The sequence below is a fragment of the Elaeis guineensis genome, chromosome 6 (genome assembly GCF_000442705.2).
Source record: "Elaeis guineensis isolate ETL-2024a chromosome 6, EG11, whole genome shotgun sequence".
NCBI lineage: Eukaryota > Viridiplantae > Streptophyta > Magnoliopsida > Arecales > Arecaceae > Elaeis > Elaeis guineensis.
This window is the reverse complement of record NC_025998.2, coordinates 20627451-20653943: the sequence shown is the minus strand read 5'-3', so window position 1 is coordinate 20653943 and position 26493 is coordinate 20627451. Positions and strand designations below refer to the sequence as shown.

The following is a 26493-nucleotide window of genomic DNA, read 5'->3' as shown; positions in this document are numbered from 1 at the left end:
TTATTCAATGAGAAATTCTAAGCTCCATTGTCAAAAGGCATAACTTGAAATATAAGAGAAAATAATGATAATATACTAGTAAACAATAGCAAAATATTTTTGTAGTAATTAAATAATAGTTATATGATAACTTATTCAAATGACATGTGTCAAATGAGTTGGTCAGCACATTGAACTCCTTATAAATGGAATTCATGATTTCAAAATGGAAAAATTATCTATAGGTCTCTAGATTGACCTGGAATTACTTTTAAGTCCCTGAACTTTTCAGGTGGAATGAAACGTCCTTGAATTGCTAAGGACTTATTTTTAGGTCCCTACCATCCACTCTTGCCACCTGTTGCCATTTAAGTCCATGTAAATGACAAAACTACTCTTGGATGGTTTTTGGTTACGTAATTTTGACAATTGGTTGCACAGGTTCATGTTCAGGTTACACAGATTTATATTCAAGTTACACAGGTTTATGTTCAGATTACACAGGTTACCTAGTTTCAATAACTGGTTATGCAGGTTTATGTTCAGGTTATACAGATATATACCTTGGTTACACTGTTGTTTGATACGGTTACATGTTTTGATTTTTCCCTCCAAAAACATCCAAGGACAGTTTTGTCATTTACATGGACTTAAATAGCAGTAGATGGCAAGAGTGGATGCAGGAACCTAAAAATAAGTCCGTACCAGTTCTAGGACGTTTTATTCCACCTGAAAAGTTCAGGGACTTAAAAATAATTTCAGGTTAATCTAGGGACCTATAGATAATTTTTCCTTTTAAAATCAATCATAGGCCATCTAAATTGAAGTTCTAAATCATTGAACATGAGTTATAGTACCAAAAATGTCTAAAAGCCAGAATTAATTATTTGTGGTCTTGAAACTATGCATCAAGTTGGTACAAAAATGAATGGCACCCATTGAAATATTGCGATAAAAATACAAGATAGGGTACATAAACTGAAAATCCAATCAATGGATCATAATAATCTACACATCTTAAAATGTGGGTGGCTTTAAATTTAATATATTTATATTTGATGATTAGATCATAATAAATTATGTTATCATGCTATTAGAACTGTCCATTTTGATATCTACTTGATGATTAGAATATAGACTATAAAACATATAAATTTTGGTTTGTAAGTATTCTTCATGGTGTAGATCATGTTCAACAGTTTGGATCTTGGATGTAGATAATCTATCATCGATTTTGAATCGTTAACCCTTTTTTCAAGAAGTTAATGTAAAGTGTGTAATCCAACTCCTTTTAAATTAAATTGTGCATTTTCTAATGTGTTACTGCTAGATGTTTTTATATTAGAAACAATGACAAGCCGAGCCTATTTAATAAAACCATGTCTCAAGTCCAAATCCACTAGGCCAAACTGCCTACGCCGTGACCAAAAACCTGGCTCCACCAAATCTAAGTATGATTAAAATTATGGTCAATCAATGTCTGGAAATTATATCATTTACTGTCTGCGGAAGCAAATAAGTTGTAAATTTACCTCCAAATCATTTAATCATAATTGACCTTTCGATTACGCAAAGCAAGCTAAAGTTTTGTGCACATTAAACTTCTATATGAATACTTCGAATCACATCCCCAACTTACAACCCTGAAACATAACTGGGTTAATTATGTTCCATTACCTTAAACTAGACAAAATGGTTCATTCAAGTGCCTCTTTTATTATGCATACATTCCAACATACTCTTACTGCTCCTAATATAATAACAACCTATAAATTCAAACATTACGTTACCATCGACCAAAAATGTCTCTAAGTCCCTTTTCTTATGTTGCGGCTTCAATATGTACACCAAAATTACTTTAGGCCTATTAGCTTACTCCAACTGCCTCTCACTTATTGATATAAATTCAACAAGGACAAGATTCCAGAACTAATCTAAAACAAATATATGAAGAAGAAGAAAACAGAAATCACGAAACTATGATTAATTTCCTACAGGAAGAATAGACAGGATTTAATTTTCAAATAACAAATCAAATTGCAACACTTTAAACCTATGAGATAAAACAAGCTCACATAGGAGCAAAGGCTTAGAATGGATTGTGGAAAAATGAAGAATAGATACCTGAAATCATTAAAACATGCAGTTATCACTTCCAAAATAGGATGCTCACGATGTATATATACTTAATTTTGTGTAGATTTCAGGCCCAAAAGTGTCATCAGACCAGTTTTCTCCCTTTTCTACTGCTTCATCACACCAGTTTTCTGCCTTTTTTCCTAGCTAATCACCCATTTTCTACTGCTTTTTTTACTCTCTTTTTTCTTCACTAGTTCTCTGCTCTATAGGTTGCTGCAACTTTCTTGGGGTGCAAAAATGGTGGAAAGGGGGCTGTACCCTCCTATATATAGCTAGTTAATTTTGCAGAGGTTTCCAGCCATCATTAGGTAGTAGCAAGGTGTAACTATGGCCATCTTGGTGTCTGACATGCAAAAGCATGAGATTGCTGTTTAAACAATGATAACCATGAAGTGGCTGTCAAACACGCATGAGGTGGCAATAAGTATGTGGTGGTTGTTTTAGTAGAGGTGAGAATGATGTGCCAGTTCAAATTAGCATTAGATAGCAGCAAGTTTGAGATGGCTGTTCAATAGGTAAGAATGAAGTGTCTTAACACTTTAGTGGTTGCAATCTGGTCCTTGAACCTTTGCGATTTATACTTTTTGTAGTAATTGTATTGTAGTTCTTAGAGTCCTACGTTCCCAAGATATTCCTACATGACTAAATTAACATCCAAGTGGGTCCTATGCATACATATCGATACATCCTATAATGTATCTAGTTCAACCCTAATAGGCATAAGTAAGATGCTAGAAAGTGGGGGTATTACAGCTGGATGATTATCCTTAGCCCAAGGCTGGTTTAGGCAGGTTAGGCCTATATGGCTAGCAGGTTGGCTTGGCCCATGATTTCGATTGCAATTCTCAAGCCCAGGAGTCTGATTGCAATGTTGAAAAGGAAGGGGAAATCAGAAAGAGAATAAGATAAAGAAATAAAAATCTGCCATTGTTCACCATCAAGCAGTTGCCAGAGCAGGTGCCAAAAAAATAGGGCAGCCAAAATTGTTTACTTAATATAAGAACATCCACTGGTCTGGTGGAGTACTCCTAAAGGATGCTATATTCAGTAAAATAACAATCTAATTATTGGATAATACTGGATTATATGTACTATTTAGATATTATAAGTTCATTATTAGATGTTGACAGTAATATAATAAACATATTATGTTGATGCGTAATCAAATTTTATCCAATCATTAGATTTTGTTCTATACTCAATTTTGATCTTTGGCTTGTATTTTTTGCAGACAGCTATCTTCCCCTTTTATCTTGATTCTGTATTGGTCTAAGTAAACCTTGGAGGTCTGCTCCTGGTTTGCATGAGCTTAAATTGTGAAACAAAGATGGTGGTTCCTTTGCCTGCTCTTTGAGATTCATGGCAAACCTCTCTTTCCCTGAGATGCATTCGGTTAAAATTGGTATTATGTAACAGATTGATTTCAGATTTAGAGCCAGTTAAAGCACTTCTTCGGATCTTGATGGACCACAATTAGATTTATAAAGCTGAGAGCATGTAGATGGGGAAAGGTTTTGGAGCTTATGATAGTGGACCCTAATAATCTATCTCAAAATATTTATTTATTTTTAAAGTAACAGTGCAGTACTAAAAAGAAAGGGCCAAAAGATATGAAAGGTGCTTTTATTTTATGGTAAAAATTCAAAACATTCTTGTTGAGAACATTGTTTCTATTAACATATTGGAGTTGCATCAATGCATGTTTGTTACAGTTAGATTTTGGTGGTGTTTTTTTATTTGATAGGTGACATTATTTTTAAGGACTGGGAAAAAAAACAGGCATAAAAAATAAATACAAGCAAACAACTATGCTTCTAAGCTAGTCTCTTTATACAAGTAAATCTTGTATGCCCCTCCCCTCCTCCCCTGGAATGCATAGTCAGTAAGAAGGTTTTTACATGATGTTGGATCAAGTATGTGCTAACCAATGTTCTAAAGGTGTTTGTGATATGCTGGTGACCAGCATACTATTGAACACCTGGCTGCAAGCAAGCACCATGGTAGATCATTTACAGATGAGACTAACAGAAATTCATTGCATAAAAATAACAAGAAAATATACATAAATTATAAAAATAAGAACAATATTAAATAACTGAGACACATGCAATGTATTTGATGACTTATTTTGGTGTAATATGACATGCTAATCAGTAATGTAACAATTTTTCCTGACAAACTGTATAACAATAATCAATCATGAAAAATGTTAAACATGCTTAGTCATCCAAGCAGGTTAATGCATTAAGCTGCTTTGCCAAATAGCATATTAATCTATAAAATCTGAAAATAACCAATAGATCGATATTTAGTGAGATTTGCCACTTGTAAGTGATAACCAAAGAAACATGTACCGATCATATGGCTGCAAGGACATGGGTTTATAACCAAGTCCACCTGACCTGCCTTACATCTAGAGCCATCTAATACTTGGCTTGCCAGGTGATAATCTAAAATTGCCTAGTTGAATAGCTTGCTACCCACTAGGCTGCTGGGTGGCATACAAAATAGCTGCCTAATTAACTGGGGCCTACACGAGAGCATCTGAAATATTTTAGTTTAATTGTTTTCGCGGAGATTTATCTCTTACAGGGACAAGTTCATTTTATCTTTTACATATCCATGCTTTATGCTCTATGCATTTGATAATCATCTATTCTCATGTGGTAATAAATCATGCTTCTTATTTTTGCTGACCAAAAGAATTAATTGATTAAATGAAACAATCATTGATGACAAGCCATGGATCTAAAAGTAGAAGTTGTGGCACTTAAGCTCATCAAGTAATATTGGTAGTTCCTTATTGGTTAAAAATTTAAAAACTTGACTTGTTAACTACCTTTAAGAATTTCATTTTCATTTTGTTGGCATAATCGAGTACATTTATTAAAGGTTGCAGGGGAAGATACAAAAGAGGTTCTACATACCATAGTTCACCGAACTTGGTTGGGGGCATGCTAAACCGTACTGGCGGCTAATTGGTGCGATTTAGGTTTAGGTGTTCGATTTGGAACAAAAACAATGCAAGGGAGAAGGAAAGAGAGGAAGAGAGAGAGAGAGAAGAGGGGAGGAAAGGAAAGGAAAAGGCCGGCGGTGGCCCGTCGAGGCTGTTGAAGGGCCGCCAAGCCTCTGGGGTCTCTGTGAGAAGTGAGAAGAGAGAGAGATAGAGAGAGAGGGGAAGAGAGGGGAAGGCGGCAGAGAGGCCGTCGTAGTTGCTAGACCGCCCAAAATACCCCCATAGCCACTGTGGATTCAAAATAGGGTCGTCCGACGGCCACCTGACGGTCCCCCTGCGGTCTTCCCCTCCCTCCTCTCCTCTTCCTTCCCCTCTCTCTATCTCTCTCTCTCTCCTCATTTTCTCTTGCGGTCCTCGACAGCCCTCCGGTGGCCACTGCCGACGTCTCTGCCGGCCTCCCTTTCCTTCCCTCCTCCTATTTTTCTATCTTTTTCTCCCTAATTCATTCCTTGTTTCCATGTCAGTTCAGGCTTGGTATCGATTTGTACCGCAGGCCAGCCAGTGAGGTGTTCGATTCCAAGTCGGCGATCTTTGCGACATGCTATTATAAATCATCTAGGGTTCTGAAAATGTATTTTTTTTTAAATTCAAAAAAGACCTACCAATTAGAAAATATGTAGTTTCTCATGGAAGTCGTTATCCAATGTATTTAGTTTGCTTCTAGGTCCTTGAGTTGAAGATGGGTAAACAAAGAAGACAAGCCTTATCGAGAAGTTGGGTTTGAGTATACCGATCATCCTTTATCACTCGTTCTTGCTCTAGACCAAGTTCTCTATAATCGTTAGTATTATCAACATGGGTGCTCAGGTGTGTGAAACTAATAGAACATGGTGGGACTGTGTGATAAGCTGATTGGGTCTTGCTGTAACATGGAAGGAAAGGTGATTGGCCACATGATGATGGAACTTTACTGTTTTCTGCCTCCCATGTTTGAATATATGAGCTTCTAATGTGATCAGTTGCTGCTTTTTTTTTTTTTATAGCAATTCATGTTCTCATGGGTAAAATGGTAGTTTACTTGTTAATTAATTCAACTTTTGACTGACTATATTGTTCAAATTTGGCAGCGTATTAGAATAGAAGAAATCAGATGCAATGAATGGTTCAGGAAGAATTATGTGCCCGTTAGACCAGTTGAAAATGAGGATGTTAACCTTGATGATGTATATGCTGTTTTTGACGATCCTGAGGTAAGGATTTCTAAATCTCTAAATGGCCTGTCATGACTTTGCTTTTCAAAGAAAGAATATGATCTTAGAGATTAGATTAGTAGATTTTAAGTTTTAGCTCACAATATATGTACCAGGAAATTTACAATAGTGGAGTCAGACAAAAGAATTCATGTGTCCTCATTTTTGGTACAGCATTTTTTCTATGAGCTGTAATGATGCACTATATATATATATATTTCATATCTTCAGTTCTTTAATGTTTGATATTCGGTGAAAACTGCTTGATATTTTTTATTTTCCCTATGGCTTCCATTCTATGGGAAAATAAGCTACTGTCTGTTGGGTCTTTACAAGTTCATTAACGAATAGATACTAGACAGTCAACTACACAACTATTCATCAGTAAAGTGAGCTACAATAACTCTTTAGGATACTTCATGGCATGCATTGCAGCTTACTTAACATACTATTGGCAATTTCATGAATATCACGTAAGCTTGTGATGAACTTGATGGACCTTAGTGTGCGCTGCAAGCAGATTAAGGATCCTTTCTTTTTGAATAATCACAGAGGAATACCAGATAAGCATGTATGCACGAGCAAATTGATGCCTGTAGAAAACAGATAGGAACAAGAAGATGCAAAAAACCTTCTACGAGCAAATTATGCAGGCCTTGCCCCCGGTACTTTGAAACAAAAGCTCTTGATATTCTCTTTTTCCCTTTTTCCTTTCTTGGAGAAATATTGTACGTCCACTCCCTAGGGTGGGAAGGCCTCCCATATACAGAGGGATGATCACACTCGTCCAGCGGTCATGAGTGCAAGTTGGACTCTAAAGGTGAGAGGCAAAGATACAAGATTGAGGGAGGGAGGGAGAGCAAGGTTCTAGGTCAACTAGCGTGTCTTCTATACCTAGTGCCTTCTTACTCAATGGATGCATTGGGATCAGAACAATAGCATAAGTAGATTGACATGCTTACAAATGAAAAAGTATAATCATGTCAATCCCAAACAGTGATAAATGACAGAAAATCTTCCTTGCACACATGGTCTTGCAATTTAGTCACTCCATCTTCATTTATTGTTGGATGGTTGATGCGAATTTAATCATTGTTCAATCCATGACCATTATGATTTATGACCATTAATACCCTAGATTAGATCAGACATGAAACTGAAAATAAATAGATGCATGCAAAACCTTGACAAATGATTTGTATATAGAAAATGGATATATGCGATGTAACATCCATTAAGCCAGACAAAAAGCAGCTAGATCTAGGATTCTTTGTCAAGTTGTGCCTCTATGTGAAAATGCATAAATGCCATAGACGGATTCCTTGCTGGGCATTTTTGATCCTCATAATTAGATCTAATGACCAGATCAGCTACGTACATAAATATGGTGTCCTGAAAGATATATGGTTTCAGCCTGGTTAACGGACAGGCCACAATGAGTAGCCATGCTCTTCAGGTTATGGGACCACTTGCATGTCACAGATATGGCATCTAAATTTTGTTTTGCAATAGCGGACCCAAGACAAATTTATGATGTATATCAATTCAATGTGAGGCACAACTAGTCAGCTACATGTCAGTGTAAAGTCCCTAAAGTATTGTGATGAGTAACTACTATAATCCATTGCCAGACATTGTCTATAACAGCACTCATACGAGCGCACTGTCCAATGGTGCCAGTAAAATAGAAATGTCCAGATACCGTCCACTTGGATATTCTGCTGGGGACATCTGCGGACTCCTTTTAAGCTCAGGGCCAATGTGTAAGACATACTAAATACCTTATATAAGTGTGTACAAAAAAGAAATTTGTTCACCACATCCATGGATTTTAGGGTATATGTCTATTCCAACAATCACCTGCTTGCACTCAAAGCCTGAATTTCATGAATAATCTAGTTGGCTTTCAACCTTGTTCTTATCTCATCAATTACTACTATTATATAACTATAAAAAAGAGATTACAATGAAAAAGATCTAAATGAAGATGACCTTTAGATATGTTATTAATATGTGAAAGAAGCTCTGGAAAGACTCGGAAGTCTTTTTAAAACGGAAGGGAGTAATCTCTCTCTCTTTCTTTTTCCTTTTTTTTTTTTTAAGTACATGAAGGGAGTAATCGTTCTCGGATACAAATTTGTCCAATAGTTGAAATGTCAAAAATCAGTACCTGAAGTGGGTGGGGCAAAGGATTGGAATTCTCTTCAAGGACAAATGCTTGAGTGACATGGTTGATTTTGGTGACTAGATCACCATTTCTTGTTGATGACGAGAAGTTTTTCTACAATGTTTTGTTGTGATATGCCTTTATTTATTGCTGTGTTTTCGAGATATATTTCGTGTCTTCTTTTTGGCCTTTTATTGATCTTGAATTAGCACAAATCCATTATGCACCGAGTCACTCACTCGGGAAAGCAATGCGGTCAAATTTGCACTAATTAGTGCCCCACCCACCAAGTAATAAAATAATGATTCCAGGGTCTATATGAGTGTCATGTAGCATTTTTCTCTTCTCCATCTCCACTGACATCTCTCCTCTTCTCTTCCTTGTGTATCTGTTTCTCTTTTCCTCGAACCTATTAAAATAGGTTTAGTGCCTATCTTGTGCCTGTTTCACAGTTAAGAAGGCAAGCATGAGGTAAAAAGCCTCTCTATAGCACATAAAGCATTTCTCTATGCATGCAGCATTTGTCATCTTAATGTGGAAATCCATGTGATTACCATATACATTGGTGATTGTACTCTTATTCAAACAAATCATGTGATGTTTTTGAAAGAGGACTGTTAATAACAATTGGTAGCCATTATTGTCTCTGCAACAAATACATGGCATTGGGATTGCTTGATGCTATTAATTTGTTCTAGTTTTTTTCATCAAGCAATCTCAGTATTTGCTGTTCAGGAGTTTCAGAAAAATTATGCTTGGTTTTGTCATTATACGGTTATAGTCCTCTTTTTGTCTTTATTACACTTGTCTGTGCTTAAGTTTATTCTTATTACTCTTGAATTGTCTCTACTCCTCGTTCTATTTATTAGTAATATTATTGCCATGGCAAGATGAGATACTAAGAGTAAATTTGGGTATCCATCAGAGATTCACTCCATGTGAGCATAATGTTTTTCAAGCCACATGCGACAATTATCCTCAATGGGCCAACTTAGCCAAACCTTTCTTCATAGAAAAAAGAAAGCATTATTGTCTCATTGAACATCCTCCTTCTAGCAATACAAACCCAATATTGATATATTTTATGAAACAAGCATAGAGAAAGAGCCTACCTAAATACATATTCTCTAGAAGAAAATATTCTCAAAGATCATGCCTTTATAAAGCCATTGTGTGATGCATGAGATCACTTTTGAGGCATTAATACATCATTTTATTTATTTATTTATTTATTCATTTTTGGGGTTTTTTCGTGCAAGCATGAGATGTTTTGATATGGTACATGATACCTAGCATTAAACTTTTCCAACTGAGTTAAGAAGATAACTAATCATCAAAAACTAGTTAACTTGTGCATATGGAACCTATGACCCATGCGGCCAGGACGTAGGACCTGTGCGATGCCACGTGAATCCTAGGCACTCCGGAGTCACTAATGATCAAGCTACATGAAACAAATGAGTTTTTCATTGGCTTGTTGGGTGATTATGACATTTATTGACAAATTAGTTGCTAAGGCCTAAGAGATCCTTTGCCCAAGGAAGAATAGAAAGACTAGATAATGAGGATTGGTTAGACAAAATAAATCCACTGGTGATTTGTTAAAAGAGATTTCTAAATGTTCATGTCATACATAAAGTTAATATATAATATATTATCATTCAAAGTGCTTGTGCCAATAAAGGTTTCTTTTGTATTTAATCAGACCTTGGATCCCAATATGTGATGACCCAAGATCTCGCCCAAAAAGGTTACCTAGAAAGTGTTATTTAGATTCTTTGGTCATGTATAGGCATCCAACTACACAACCGATGAGAATAAACACATGCCTACATGGGTCCTCGACATTTAAACTGAGACCTTCTCGCCAGACTAAGGGTCTAAAATCAATTAAATCCAAACAAAAACACCATGATCGATCTAAGGTCCCAAAAGAGCCCATATCGTAGTATTCCCTAGTCCATATAGACTATGAGCTAGCTTGGCTCTAATATCATTTGTAATAACTCAAGTCCTCACCCAAAAAAATTAGTCAAGAAGTGTTATTTTGGTTCCTTGATCCTATATAAATACACAAGATTTTCCTTATGAGACTAATCACATGCCTGCATGGGTCCTCACACGAGATGTGGAACTAGGTAATGTGTTGAATAGCATTATGATTTTATCTTGAGAACTGACATAGTTATCGGATAAAGTGGGGGTTGTAAGTGCAAATGGTCAAACCATCACATGCAGGGATATATATATATATATATATATATATATCCCTGCATGTGATGGTTATATATATATATATATATATATATATATAACCATCACATGCAGGGATATATATATATATATATATATATATATATTTTGTTTGTATCAATATATTGGCTAAATTGGCCTATTGAAGATGGTAGCACTCATGAATTTGGTTTATTGGGCCTTGGATTTGATATAGGAGTGTTTTGGGCCTAGGATTCTATCACAAACCACTAAAGTCATTTAATAGTGTAATGACAAAGCTTTCTACAAATGAAGACAGATTAGATCTCTTTCTATTGGCAATGCTTTGAGACCCTAATTGCTACTCTTGATTTCAATAAGCTTTTAAGCTGTTGAAACATTTACCTTCTCACCTATAATTACCATCATTTGTTATTACCATAGTTTACAAATCATTTGTTATTACCTTCTCGACATGACATTCTTTTCCCTAGTATACAAATCATTTGATTGTGTCGGTGCTATGCACAATGAACTTGTAACTTGAATACTGATAAGCTTTCAAAGTGCAGTTAATGTGATGTATTCTCTTAATCATAGAAATTGCACCTCATTTTGGATTCTGGACTCTTGGAATATCAGCAGGCAAGCGAGCAATCGAGGAATGAGGGATTGGGTCCTTTAATTCTAAATGCATTTGATCTAATTATCCTCTCCCAAGGGCTAAACCTTTCAGCATTGTTTGACAGGAGACAGGTATGCATTTTAAATAAAGGTTAGTCTCATTATTGCAGGTTTTGTTCTGAGTCTTCTGACAATGAACAAATGTATGTGGATGTTTTGTACATACATGATTCAGGTGATATATCAGCAGTTATTATTGGTACATACTGGATCTATATTTAGATGCAACTGATTTGGATCCAATCTCCATGATCATAGACTTTAGAGGCCTTCTTTATCTTGCCGATCATACTCAACAGATGAAAATTAATTGTTCTTGTATTGAGAGAATAAGAAAGGAGCAAGAAAGAATAACAGAAAATAGAAGCAAGAAGAACAGAAGGAAGTAAAAGAAATCGGTGCAATTGCTTAACTGACCAGGCCAAACATCATTCTCAATATATTGTTGGGGACATCCAAAAGGGACTTTACCGTGACAAAATCACCCTCTACTAAAACCTAGTTCGGTATAAGCATATAAAAATACCGGTCAGCCACTTTCTTATAAATAGGTATCTAGTGTTAGTTATACGTATATGCATGTGCATGTATATGAAAGAATTAATTACTTGGGACATACTAGAGATCTTATTTGATATGGCTATATTGTAGTTGAAGTAATTATTAAGGAAACTCTGCTAAACTCTTTAATAAGTTTCTGTAACCTTAGAATTTTTTTCTTAATTTTTTGAGCATGTAGCTGTATCCTTAAAATGATGATAGTTACTAAAGTGGGCATATCCCTTAGCAGCACTCCTAATGGATTTATTTCTTTAGCCTTTGAGCAGATGCCAAAAGCGACAGCTTATACCTTTGCAGAGATTGTTTGACTTAATTACCTTCTCTTTGATGCAGGAGTTATATTTATTGCTCTACTTATTTAAAGTATGATAACTATAGAAAAATTGGATACCTGTAAATCAACATGCAACAAGCAGACAAAACACTTGAATCGGTTATATTTTTTCTGATACTTACACCCCTTTCTTTATTACCAGTCCAGATTCAAGGTTTAAAGTTTCAGTTGAAACTGATCTTCTTCATCAAATAGAATGGAGCTAAGCCTTCCAAACTTAGGTTTAGTCTTCTTCAGCCCAAACAGAAATTTCGGTTGTTCAGCATATTTTGGCTGAAACTAATGAGAACTGGTCATAGATGCTTCTTTTAAGGTTATTTTTCAATTTACCATTATACTGGGAACAGTTTCTTCATTTCTTTGAGCACGTAAAAGGCTTTTTAGGGGTTATGTGCCCACAAGATCTAAGCTTAGATCTGCTACATGTTAGGTTAAGTCTTATATGGAGTTAGATGAGACATGTCTAACGATATTTTTATTTTCGTACTGTATATGTCATAAATTATATATTGTTACTTGGTACTCGTATAATGCTAATCCTCGTATTTAGTTTTCATGGAATTGTAGTGTAGTGGCCTACAAAGTGGACCTATCTGAATTTACGACTGAATTTGAGGGAAAATTCAACTCAGACGTGTCCTGATAAAATTGAACCACAAAAGTTAGAACTTCAATGCAAAATTGACAATGGATGTGGTAAACCTAGAGAAAAATAGACCTCAATTAGGGAATAAGAGGGTTTGGATGTGCTCATCAGTAGGTTTAAAATTTAATATGGAAGGCAAAACAGTGAAAATAGAATCAGTTGTTAAACATTAGATAAATATGAAATCAAAAGACAGAAAGTTAAATCAGGGAAAAGAAATAGGAAAGATAATACCAGACTCACTCTGGGGCCTAGGAACACAGCTAGTCTTATGAGCCTCACACTTGTTCTATGGCAAAAAAACGAACTCGAAATTTCATGTCTTCACTCTCCAGTATAAATTCTGATTACATAACTCAACTGTATTTAAAGAAAAAGGAAACCTTCATGACTTTTCTTCGTGCCTAGACTAACCCCCATTGGACATGGTTGCTATTCATGATTACCATAACATGAACCATGCAATGATCTTATTAGCTTCATCAAACTGCATCTGACTTATACATGCATACATACATCCAGCTGAATTCCCAAGTCCTGCAGCCCTTCAATGCATTCCGACATATCTTATTAGCTCCATCAAACTGCATCTGACTTATATGTACATAGAGGTCGTTATGATTACATTATTACCAGACAACTAAATGTAACTTGATTCTTTGACATTTTTATTGGTGTTGCAGCCAATCCCTGATTGCACTTATCGTCGGTGAAGAGCTACCTGCAAAAGAAAGTTCACTGGTCGGAGTTGTCTGGCGGGAACTCTCCGATGCTTAAGTTAGTGGGGAGTAGTCGAATAGGAAGTTGAATGTAAAGTGTGGCAAAGTATTAGCCCCGAAGTGTCTTATCATCACTGTTTCTTTATCTTCCCTTTATAGACAAACTATTGGTAACCGTCTGTAATGGTTAAGCATGTGGGTCCCGTTTATTCTGGCACCATGTGATCATGGGGTGGATGGTTAGCGCCCATTAATGATCGTGTATGTAGCCGTTACGTTCCTTTTGTACTGGTAGTTTCTGATATATCGACTGTATGTCGGTGATCTGAGTGTGCTGATTGTATATCGATAATTTTGACATGTCGGATGACCATCGTCATTAGAAAATCGATTGGGAGTTGCCGACAATTAATCTACTTATCGATTGATAGTCGGTAGTCCGTGTCCATTGGACCGATTGAAAGTTGGGTGATAGATCGGTGTTGTAGTCGAATCGGAACTCATTCAGCAATCCCGCTTTGATGGCCAATCGTCAGTCACCGACACAGTCGATTGACCGACTGTGAATCGGGGGGAGCAGGTTCGATTGTCTCAACAATTGCCCCCCACTCCCAAATTCAAGGTGACTTGACACGTTGCTTGACATGTGGCCTGATACATTGGATGATGGGAGTTATATCTCGAACCCTAATTCTGCGGTCGATTCGACTGCAGGTATTAATGATTCTCTTGAAAAATCGAAAGGTCTCCGGTCGTTTTATCATTTCAATGGTCGTGCGATCATCATTGAAGTGTCGATTCGAGAGGACGGCTATTTAATGCTGCAGTCGGTTAGGCGGCCAGACGATCCGATTGATTGGATTTTGACTAGTCGATTGCCGCTATGCGTTCAGTTATTATTGGCTCCTAATTGTTCATGTGGATAGTGGTGACGTGGCATGATCAGACGGTAGGTGCACTGAAAGATCCAACTGGTCGGTCCACACATCGTCACGTATCAAAATCTGGGACAGTCTCGATTTGAATGAATTTATTTCGGTCGTCGACGGATCTTATATATAAGACTGCTTTCTTTACTTTAAGCCTTCTACTACAACTTTGTTTGCTGCTTCCTTGCAAACGAGGGTTCTCTCATGAGTGTTGAGGCCGTTTTCTTCTTCCTCCTGCATTTTCGTGATCTTTGGTCTCTTTTAGTTATCAATTAGGTTTCTCCTTTTCTTTCCGTTCTTGCCTTCTTCAATTTATTTCTTCATCATTTCTGATGGTCAGTAGTAGTATGAAGGGCAAGAGGAAGGTTAAAGTAAATGAGCCCCCTCGAGATAGTCAATCGGGTGATCCGATTGATGGTTCTCTTTCGGGTCTGGATGTGGAAGCTTCTTTCTTGTCTGAATCCAATGTCGTTCGGCTTTGGGAGCAATATTGCATCTCGGAGCAATTTCAGCTCTTTACGCCTAGTCCGAATGGTTGGGTGTGTTCTCCTCTGGGCCAGGTGGTAATTTATGTAGAGGATCTTCGGATCGGTCGTCGTTTTTCGATTCTGAAGTTTATTCGGAATCTCTTTGATTATTATGGGATTTGCCTCTGCTCAGTTGGCTCCGAACTCCATTCGGCTAATCGTTAGTTTTGCTTTATTGTGCCACATGATCCCGACCAATCCTCGGCCTTCACTCTTTCGTGCTTTTTTTATCCTTCATCCACACCTAAAGGTCAAGAGTTGGTGGTTTTTCAATCTGAGGAAAGGTTTGCCATTTATCTCCGATCTTTCTTCTTCCATTCATGGATGAAAGAACCAATTTTTCTTTGTTTCTTCTTTCCTGCCTTAAGACTTTCCTTTCACCTGGAAAAATTCAAGGACAAGCCCGAATGAACATAGTCGGGTCAAAGTCATCGATCGGGAAGACTTTCTCAACTGAAGGATATGGAGGTCCCTTCGCAGTCGGAGCTGTTGACGGAGTAGGCTTTCTACGATGTCGGACTTAGTTCGGTGCTTGCCATAGGTATAGCTCAGTCAGTCTTTTACTTTTCACTTGGCCTCTTTTTACTCAATCTCTTTTGTGACTGAGTTATCTTTTGCTTATAGCTATGCGATCTTCGGTGCGAGTTTCGGCAGCTGATATCCGACAGTTCGCTGCCAAGAAGAGGCCCGCTGTTGGTGCAGGTCCGTCTCAAGCACCAAAGAAGAGTCGGCCCGATACACCATCGATAGCAGTGAGTCAGACCGACATTCCGTCGGTAGTCATCCTGAGCGCCAGCGTTGAGCCGATCATCGCTCTATCAGCCCCGTCAGTACTCCCATCGGTCGAATCACCACCTGCCAGCATGGTGCCGACAATATCTCGGGGAACTCCCACATCTGAATCAGAGTCGGCCAATCTGGGGCCGATGATATCTCGGGTGCCTCCTACGCCCGAATGGATGTCGGTCGATCGGCCATCCATTCAGGAATGAGGGAAGGCACCGGTGACTTCGGCTGACGATAGAGCTTCGACAGGTTTCACAGAGCTCTTCGATGTGCAGATTCTCGTCGGTGAATCGATCTTGTCGAATCCGGCACTGATGAAGAAGCTGGTAGAGGCTGCGTTTCTCCTAATCGATCGGGAGAACAAGAGTCAGACCGTGGCCGACATGTTTTTATCCTTTTATCCGACTATCCTCAGTGTAAGTTGATAATCTATCTTCCATCTGCCTCTCTTCTACTTATTTGTTTCTAACTTGTTTTCTTTTCCATTTCAGCTAGCGCACGACATGTCGGCGCTGGAGAGAGGGCACCGAGTGATCATGAATCTCCGTCGGTCATGGGCTGACAAGGTTGCATCCGCAAACACTGACAAAGCCATTGCTATAAAGCATCTTCAAGCGGCGACTGAGCGGGAGATGAAGCACTAGGAAGAAATCTCCCGCATGAAGGCCGATTTAGAGTCGGCCCAACAATTCGCCAAGTTTCAAGAGGAGCGGATAAAGATGAAGAAACATGTGATCAATCGGCTCTGGAAGGAACGTGACGGTTTCTTCAAGGAGCTAGAGGAAGAGTGGGAGAAGCATCGGGTCACCGAAGCACAGTTGGCACTGATCGATGCAAAGTCGGCTGTCGCAAAAGAGGAAGCAAAGTCGGCCCAGGAAGTTCTCAGTCAGGCGCGGAGCAGGCCATCGAGGATTACAAGGGGTCTGCAGACTTCAAGAACAAAATCTCAAGGGCGGCAATGCGGCCTACTAGGTCGGCTATGAGGACGGCAGGGACGCGGTCAGGAAGCTTTATTCGGACCTGGACTTGAGCAGCATCACCGTCCCAGCCCTTAAAGGAGCAGAAGTAGAACCGGCCAATGAGGCGACTGCTCCAACTGATGAAGCTGCACCGACTGTTGTGGAATTTGCCCCAACTGCAGAGGATATCGTACCAACGTCGATCGGAGTAGAGTTGGCTATTATTGAAGGTCAGAAGATCGGAGCTACAGCAGCTACTGATGCAGTTGCAGAAGAGATCGATTGGTAATCGGTGAGATATCGTAGGCTTTCTTTTTCTTTTTGTTATCGGATCGCAGTCCGATTTTTTTTTCTGTGACTGGACTTTAGTCCAATTTTGTAATCCTTGTTGATAATTGAAAGAATTTTTCAAAGTGTTGAACTTCTTGAATGTGTCATTCATCATAGATAGTTATTATCAATGTAGATGAATATCAATCGGACAGCCGACTAGCAATCGACATGTCTACTATTAACCAGATTGTCGTAGAATTTGCCTGTTAGTCAGGTATCAGTCAACTAAACTTTAGGCATGAATTTTTCTAAATATTTGATATACGGGAGCTAGTCGAGTATCCTTCAACCGACTGAAGTCGAGTCGGTTTATCGTTTCGCTCGACCGTAGTTGAATCGGCATAAAGTTTCGCTCGACTGTAGATGAGTCGGCATAATGTTCCTCTCAGTCATAGCTGAGTCGGCATAATGTAGTTGTTCGCTTGATGTCGACATGCAAAGTCGTCTGATCGAAATTGAGTCGGAACGTATTTTGGCTGATTAGTCGTCGGTTATATATCTAGTCGAGTTTGTTGAGAATCGATCATTTCATTCAAAATATGTTGTACATGTGGATAATTTTATTGATAGATGTTGTTTCATGTCTGGGGGATAGACACTCCATCGAGTTTCTAGTCGATATGTACCTAGGTGAAGGATTTCGATCACCCTGTAGGGTTCTACCTTGTAGGGTTCTTCTCAGTTTGGAGATAGCTTTCCTTGGTCTAAGGGTTTCGAAACTTCTGCTCTTCTCAGGATCAAGTTTTCAGGATGGAATACCTTCGGTTTGACCCTTGCATTATAATGTCGGGCCACTCTTTGTCTATATGCAGCTATTCTTATTTGAGCTTGTTGCCGAACCTTCGAGAGCAAGTCTAAGTCAGCTCTTCGACAGTCTGAATTGCTTGGCTCTACATACTGTTCGATCCTTATTGATGGCAATCTGATCTCTAACGGGATCACTGCTTCTGTTCCATATGCAAGGTTGAACAGGAACTCCTGTCGGGATATGAGGAGTCGTTCGGTAAGCCCATAAGACAGGATATAACTCTTCCAACCCATAAGCCTTTAAATTCATTCAGTCGGATCTTGAGACCATGTAGGATTGTTTGGTTTGTCACCTCCGCTTCACTGTTTGATTGTGGATGGCCGACAGAAGTGAGTTTATACATAATGTAAAGTTTCGCACAAAACTCCTTGAACTTCTGATTGTCGAGCTGTCGATCATTGTCGGTGATGATGGTATACGACAATCCAAATCTGCATATGATAGACTTTTGAATGAAGTCTTCCATCTTTCTTCAGTGATTTGCGTCAGGGGTTCGGCTTCCATCTACTTGGTGAAATAATCTACCGCGACGACTAAGAATTTTCTCTGACCGATCGTCGGGGGGAAGGGATCAAGTATGTCGATTCTCCATTGTGCGAATGGCTATGGAGCAACAATTGGCGTCAGCTGGCTGGCTGGTTGATGCTGTATGTTGGCATACTTTTGACATGCTTCGCATCTCCGAACAAGCTTGGCTGCATCTTTCTTCATAGTGAGCTAATAGTACCCCTGTCATAGAACTTTATAAGTCAATGATTTATCCTCCAAGTGATTTTCGTAGATCCCTTCATGGACTTCTCGAAGAGCATAGTCTGCGTTAGTAGGTTTCAGGCACCTAAGCAGTGAAAGAGAGAATGACTTTTTGTAAAGTTATCCATTCAATAAGACATACTGTGAAGCCATCCATCTTAGTCGTTTGGCTTCCGTGGAATCTTCGGATAGAGTACCGTCGGTCAAGTATTGAATGATCGAATCTATTTAGCTTGGTTTATTATTTATTTATAACATTTCGTCGATTTTGTCGATACTAGATTATTCGAGATATTTGATGAATGTTCGATCAAGTAGATTGGAAGTTGTTGCTAGTCGAGAAAGTACATCGGTCCGTGCATTCTCAGTTCTCGAAATATTAGAGATCTCCAAATATTTGAAAGTTTGAATGAGATCTTTCATCATCTGAAGGTACTTCGTCATAGTCGGGTCTCAGACTTCAAATTTATTTTTGACTTATCTAGTAATCAATTGTGAGTCGATGAAGACCTTCAGGTTGTCTATTCCAAACTCCCTAGCAATCTTCAAGTCGGCTAGCAAAGCTTCATACTCGGCTTGATTATTAGATGCTTTGAAGTAAATCGAAGGGTGCATTCAGTTACTGTCCTTTCGAAATTGGTGAGAATGAGGCCGACTCTACTCCCTTGAGCATTGGATGCTCCATCAACATGAAGCGCCCATATCGATTCAGGTTCGACCTTTGAAGTTTCAACTTGCTCCAACTTGCCGTCAGATTTATGATCAGACTTGTCGAATATAGTGCACTCGGCAACAAAGTCGGCCAAGATTTGAGCCTTCATTGATGGTCGTGGACGATACTATATGTCAGATTCATTAAATTGGATCGTCCACTTTGCCATCCGATCGAAGGTATCAGGTTGATGCAAAATCGCTTTCAAAGGTTGATCTGTCAAGACGATTATCGAGTGTGCTTGAAAGTACGATTGAAGTCATTGTGCCGATATAATCAGAGCGTAGATCTTCTCCATCCTTGAATATCTTATCTCGGCATTGTGGAGTACCTTGCTGGTATAGTAGATAGACCGTTGGATTCGATTTTCATCTTCTCAGACGAGAACCGAACTGACTGCTTCTGATGATGTGGCCAAATAGAGATACAGTATTCTCTCTTTGGTTTTGTGAGTAGTGGGGGAGACATCAAGTACTTTTTTAGATCTTCAAAGGATGGTCGGTATTCATCCAACCATGAGAAGTCTTTCGTTTGCCGCAAGGTCTTGAAGAAAGACAGACATCTTTCATCGATTTCGAGATGAATCGGCTAAGTATGGTAATCTTTTCATTCAGTTGCTATTCTCCTTGGAGCTGGGATGTTTAATGTCGATAATGACCTTTATTTTCTTCGGATTAGATTCGATTCTTCGTTGTGACACAAAAAAAATGAGAAACTTTTCAGCTGTCATCCCGAATGCACACTTAGTCGAATTTAACTTCATCCGATGTCGTCGAAGTGTGTCGAAGGCTTCTTCTGAGTTTCTGACATGATCACGAGTTTCGGTGCTTTTCACCAGCATATCGTCGACGTAAATTTTCATGTTCCGTCCAATTTGTGATTTGAACATCTTGTTGATCAGTCGTTGGTAGGTTGCTCCGACGTTCTTCAGACTGAACGGCATCACCTTGTAACAGTAGATGCCCTTATTGGTTGTGAAGGCAGTGTGCTCTTCATCTTTGGGCACCATTCGGATTTGATCATAGCCCGCAAAGGCGTCCATAAAGCTCAAGAGTCGGTGCCTCGACGTTGCATTGACTAGCTGATCAATTTTCGATAAAAGAAAGCTATCCTTTGGACATGCTTCATTTAGGTTGGTGTAGTCGATGTAAATTCATCATTTTTCATTGACTTTTCTCACCATTACAGCATTGGCGAGCCAATTGGATAGTTGGCTTCTCTAATAAAATCGACTGGAAGGAGTTTGTCAACTTCTTCGGTCGATGATCTTTTGTCTCTCAGGAGTAAAAGATCTTTTATTCTGTCTCATCGGTTTAATTTTTGGATCGATGTTTAATCGGTGAGTATTATTTTCGAAGAAATTTCTGGCATGTCGTTGCGACCAAGTAAGGACGTCGACATTTGCTCTCAGTAAGTCTGCCAGTTGCTTTCACTCCGGATCAGTATTCGTGATCCAATTTGAATAGTTTTTGTAGGTCTTCTCTTAGCGGGATTGAAACCAGTTGTTCAGTCGGCTCGCCTCTTTTTTCATTCTCCCTCTGGTCTAGTTTGTCAACTGACAGAGGGTCTTTAGGTTTGCTGCTTTCAACAAAAATCATGAAGGCATCGGGCCAATTGTTGATCCCTACGTATTTCTCCGACTTCACTCGTCGGAAATCGGACAAGTAGATGGTAAGTTGACACCATCGCTCTCACGTATTGAGTCTCGATCATCCAAGTATGGCGTTGTATGTCGAAGGAATCCGGACAATCGTGACGTTAAAAGAATGATGTTTTGTCGTGGGTCGGTTCCTGCAGTCAAAGGAGTAATTTCTTCCTCGGTGACTGTATCTCTAGTGAAGCCGACTAGGAGCGTCGAGACTCTTCTGAATCGGTCAGTCGGTAATCTTATTTGTGAGAAAGTAGAGTAAAACACGACATCACTCAAGCTTCCATTATCTACAAGAATTTTTTTACATCATAATTTGCTATCATCATCGAGACGACGACAGCGTCATCATTAGGGTTTGTACTTGAGCATTATCATCCGAAAAATAGATTACATTATCAAGTCATCGTTTTTTGACCAACTCTTCTTCGGAGCTTGCCCCCTAGTCTCTCGACCGTTCAGAAATTATGTTGATGACTCCATCGTTGGTCAGTTGTCGTTCACTTTCTCAGGTTGAGGTTGTTGGTTGGCAGGAGCTTGAGACGGACAATCGTGTTGAAATTTTCTGAGATAGTCTCATCGAATCAAGACTTCTATTTCATCTCTAAATTGAATGCACTGTTCGGTGTCGTGACTATGATCACGATGAAACTGATAGTATTCTTGTCATGGCTTCTTGACGGTGCTTTCGTTGGTGGGGGTGTCGAAAGTACTCTTCTTCCTCGATCTCCATCAGAATCTGTGCACGAGGGACAGAGAGAGGAATATAGGAGTCATATCTGAAATCGAATTATTCGAACTCGACTCCATCAGTGAGGTGAAGCTCCTTTATTAGTCGATGGCCGACTTGATTCGATCGAAGCTCCACTCTTTGCTTCTTTTCTTCTGATCTTTTTCTTCTGTTTGACGTCGGTAGTAATGCGTTTATCCACGTGAATATACTTGTACACTTGCTAAAAAAATTCTGCGTAGGTCCGAAGGAGATTTTATCCAGAGAATAGATAAACCTGGATCCTCTCAAATCCCTTTTCATGGTCGAGATGGCCATATTTCGTTGAGATCCCGGACCTCAAGTGTGGCGGCGTTGAAACGCACCACAAAGCTTTTTAGAGTCTCTTCTTTATTCTGTTTAATGGAGAAGAGACTGTTGGATATTCGCGGCATCCTCCTGCTGGTGCTGAAATCATGAATGAGTGCTCTAGTTGCTTGAAAGAATGGATGCTTTCCAATTGGAGTCCGAAATATCAGGTTCGAGCAACTTTCCGAATGGTAGCCGAGAAGTCTAGGCATAAGAGGATATCGATTGCCCCTGAATCATCATGAGAGCTTTATAGCTCTTCAAGTGATCGACGGGATTGATGGAGCCGTCATAAGACTATTTGTGGCATCTTGAACCGACTTGGGATCGGCTCGTCTAAGATGCATTGAGAAAAGGTGAAGTGTGCATGCTAAGGTCGTTAGAGGACCCTCAGCCATCCATCTGGGTCGGGCGATTAGCAGGCAATTTTTTGAATTTACGCTCATAGTCGTCAAACCGCCGTTGCTGAAAAGGCAGGGGTAGAATTTCCTGAAGAAATTTGAGGGAGAAGTCGAAGATGAGCGCGGCCTTTTTCCTTCTTAATACTGTGTAGCAAGAAGGGAAGGAGACCGTCGGTGATGAGGGCAGCACGATGAGAGTGCCGAGAAGATGGCTCGATATTATGGAAATGCCAAGCCGGTCATCATTTCGATGATGGAGACGGAGATCGTTGAGGGGCGCAACGACTGTGCCTAGATGGCACTGTACGTGCTGCCGGCTCAGCCACCAGTTGCTGTTGCTGCTGCTGTGTTTGTTTTGTTGGAGGCTGTGCACTATCTCTATCAGCACTTTCATTGCTGCATCAAAGCAGCGAGTTGGACGTCCGTAGTAACAATCGGACGCGAAGAACTGGACTCTGCTATTCGAGGTGGAGGCGGGAGGTCTTCTCGACGGAAAGACTGCCAGCGGAGTCAGTGGAATTGTTTTGAGCTCTTGTTTTCGCATAACTGAATTCTTTCACCCTCTCTTCTTGCGCCCAATCTGTTGGTGCCAATCTCCGGTGCACTGTCGTCGATGAAGAGCACTGTAAAAGTCTATTGGCCGGAGTTGTATCGATAGGCCCTCCGATGCTTAGGGGGAGTAGCAAATAGGAAGTTGAATGTAAAGTGTGGCAGAATATTAGCCCCGAAGTGTCTTACCATCATTGTTCCTTTACCTCTCTTTTATAGATAAACTATTGGTAACCGTCTGTAACGATTAAGCACATGGATCCTGTTTATTCTGGCACTATGTGATCATTGGTGGGTGGTTAGCGTCCATTAATGATCATGTATGTAGCCGTTACGTATCTTTTGCATTGGTAGTTTCTGATATACCGACTGTATGTTGGTGATCTGAGTGTTCCGACTGTATGTCGGTAATTTTGATATGCCGGATGACCATCGCCGTCAGGGAAGTCGATTGGGAATTGTTGACAGTCAATCGGCTTATCAATTGATAGTCGTAGTCCGTGTCCATTGGCCGATTGAAAGTCGGATGATGGATCGTAGGTGTTGTAGTCGAACCAACTCATTCAGCAATCCCGCTTTGATGGCCCATCGTCAGTTGTCAACATATAGTCGATTGACCGACTGTGAATCGGGGGGAGTAGGTTCGATTGCTCCAATAATTGGTTTAATATTTGTAGCAATATGACAAATCTAAAGTTTACAAACAGTATGACATACTCTAGCAGTATGTGATTTTTGTCCTTGCTTGTTTTTTTTTTCTTTATTTTTTTTTTTTCTTGATCTTTTTTTTTTTCCCCTAGATGAATAATTGAAACTTGGGACCCAACTTCAAAACTGCTGAAACTGCCGAAGTCAAAATTTGGTGGACCTGACCAAGACCGAAACTGAGATTTTAGACTAAGATTTTAAAAACCACTGGAATGGAATGGTACAATCAGCACCATATCACTCAGAGAAAATTGGTACCAGTGCACATTGTATTAGTACAACATGCAGTCCCGTACTGTGTGTCAATATCCAGTACCATATCAATTTTTCAAGAAACCAGTACACACTGGTACCACCTTGTAAAACCTTCAGACTTTGTTCCAACCCCATCCAGGAGCTATAGCCATCTTCATTAAGACCACTGCATTGTGCTTTTGGTATCTATCGGGCATTGGGTAGCTAACCGATCGTGAGTTTGAAAGTGTGGATGGTTAAGCCGCTGCATTGTATACATTCATATCTCTATATTTTCAATACGTGAATCTAGAAAATTACATGAGAGGTCCATAGCTTGTTATAATTGTATATATAGATCCAATTTGAGGATTTGGCATCTGATGAGATGTCGAAGGTGCTAACATGGATCTTAATGATCTACCACTGCTCTGATGGTGTCTTTTTTTTATTTTTTTCAGACTTTGTTCCAACCCCATCCAGCAGCTATAGCCATCTTCATTAAGACCACTGCATTGTGCTTTTGGTATCTATCGGGCATTCGGTAGCTAACCGATCGTGAGTTTGAAAGTTTGGATGGTTAAGCTGCTGCATTGTATACATTCATGTCTCTGTATTTTCAATACGTGAATCTAGAAAATTACATGAGAGGTCCATAGCTTGTTATAATTGTATATATAGATCCAATTTGAGGATTTGGCATCTGATGAGATGTCAAAGGTGCTAACATGGATCTTAATGATCTACCACTGCTCTGATGGTGTCTTTTTTTTTTTTCCTTTTTTTTGGAAACAAAAGATTGTGATCTTCACGGTAACTTCATTTGTCACCCCACCACAACCACTAACGCATCTGCATAATTGATATATTGCATATTCCATCTGTATACAAGTCTTCCATATTTATACCAGAATTATGCTCCATCCAAACTCAATAATTGCTGATCTTGTACAGGACTTGCAATAGATTACTTCTTTGTAAAATTAAGAATACCTTTAAGAAATGCTAAGTTATCAGCAATCGTTTGCATTGAATTTTCTTGACATAGTATCATCTCATGGCACCTAGTTTCTAAATTTTTTTTGACAGGAGTATGTCAGACAGCAAACCCGCTTTCTATCACGCAAACCAGCAAAAGTTGTCTTATCAGTATGGAAGTTGTTGCACAGTCAATGGGCTTTAAGACTCATATTCGTAATTATAAGGTAACTATTTTGGTGTCAATTATTGTTGTGCATTAACAAGATAAGTTGTCCCTTTTCTGTTAGTTTATGTCATTATCATATCCTATTTCCAAGATAAGCTCATGTAATGCCTCAAATTGTAGCCATCACATCTGCCAACGTATTGTAGCCTTCATATCTCAAGTTATACACACTTCAGATGGTTCATTTCTACTTTAAAGTGTATGTTATTTTTCTGATATAAAATAAGTGTTTGTATTTGTAGATTATTCAAATCCAAAATCATAAATGTGCAAGATCATAATCTTGTTAAACATGCTTCAGATTTGATTGATCATAGAGCTGCTTTGCAACTCCAGCAATCTCCTCCGATGGTGGTTGTTCATTTTGAGACATCACTATGCATTATTGCATTGAAATACTAATGAAGCAGGAATAAATATGCATGCGTGGAAGCAAATTTGGCTACCCTTTTTCTTTAACAAACAATTTCTGGAACAAAGTTGGCTATAGGGCCATTGCTTAAATGAAAGGAAAGGTTAAATTTTGTAGGGTAGTCGAAGAAGACGGATTATAGTATGAAAACCAAGTAGTTATAGAAGACATTTCAGGGAGAAAGGAAATATGGTAGTTTTGTGCATGTTGAATGATAAAATGATGGTGGACATTTAAGCCACCGAACATGGCAACATGAAGGAGATGCTTGCACATTAGATGACACCAGCTTTGTATTATCTCATTCAATCTCAATTTTATTGTCTTATGTCAATTTTATTATATATATCATCTTAAAAAGTGTTCCTTGATAAAGGAGCTCCGTGAACTAATGCGTATGCCGGTGAAATGGTCCATGGTTGCATCATTTTGGATGTCTTTACTGCTTATTCTGTGCTTACCCAAAATGATCATTCTGGATATATTTTTATACCACAAACTTTACAAAATCTAATAAGATGTTAATTCACAGATGAGGATAGAGGGCCTGTCTGCAGACAAAACTGCTCATCTTTCTGTCATGCTGGAAGTGAGTTAACCCACATATAGCTCTGCAAATTAATTCCTAGATTGGTGGTCTTACTCTGCTCTTCAGATTTGTGATATCAATTTTTATTTTTTAATCTCTGGAAAATTTTGAAGCAGATCTTTGAAGTTGCTCCATCATTTCTCATGGTGGAAATTCAAAGAGCAGCAGGAGATGGAGCAGAATATGTCACGGTTAGAACATAGTGCTTTTACTG

At 39.0% G+C, this 26493-nt stretch overlaps 1 protein-coding gene across 1 annotated transcript in view; it reads left to right on the top strand.

Moving 5' to 3' along the window:
• LOC105047007 (CBL-interacting protein kinase 8) overlaps nt 1–26493 on the top strand; it is a 41033-nt gene extending 14540 nt beyond the window's left edge. Inside the window, 6 exon segments of the mRNA XM_010925769.3 lie at nt 6202–6324; nt 11348–11461; nt 25161–25215; nt 25218–25276; nt 26223–26279; nt 26396–26493. Coding sequence (XP_010924071.2) covers nt 6202–6324; nt 11348–11461; nt 25161–25215; nt 25218–25276; nt 26223–26279; nt 26396–26482 — 495 coding nt within the window. The 3' untranslated portion in view covers nt 26483–26493.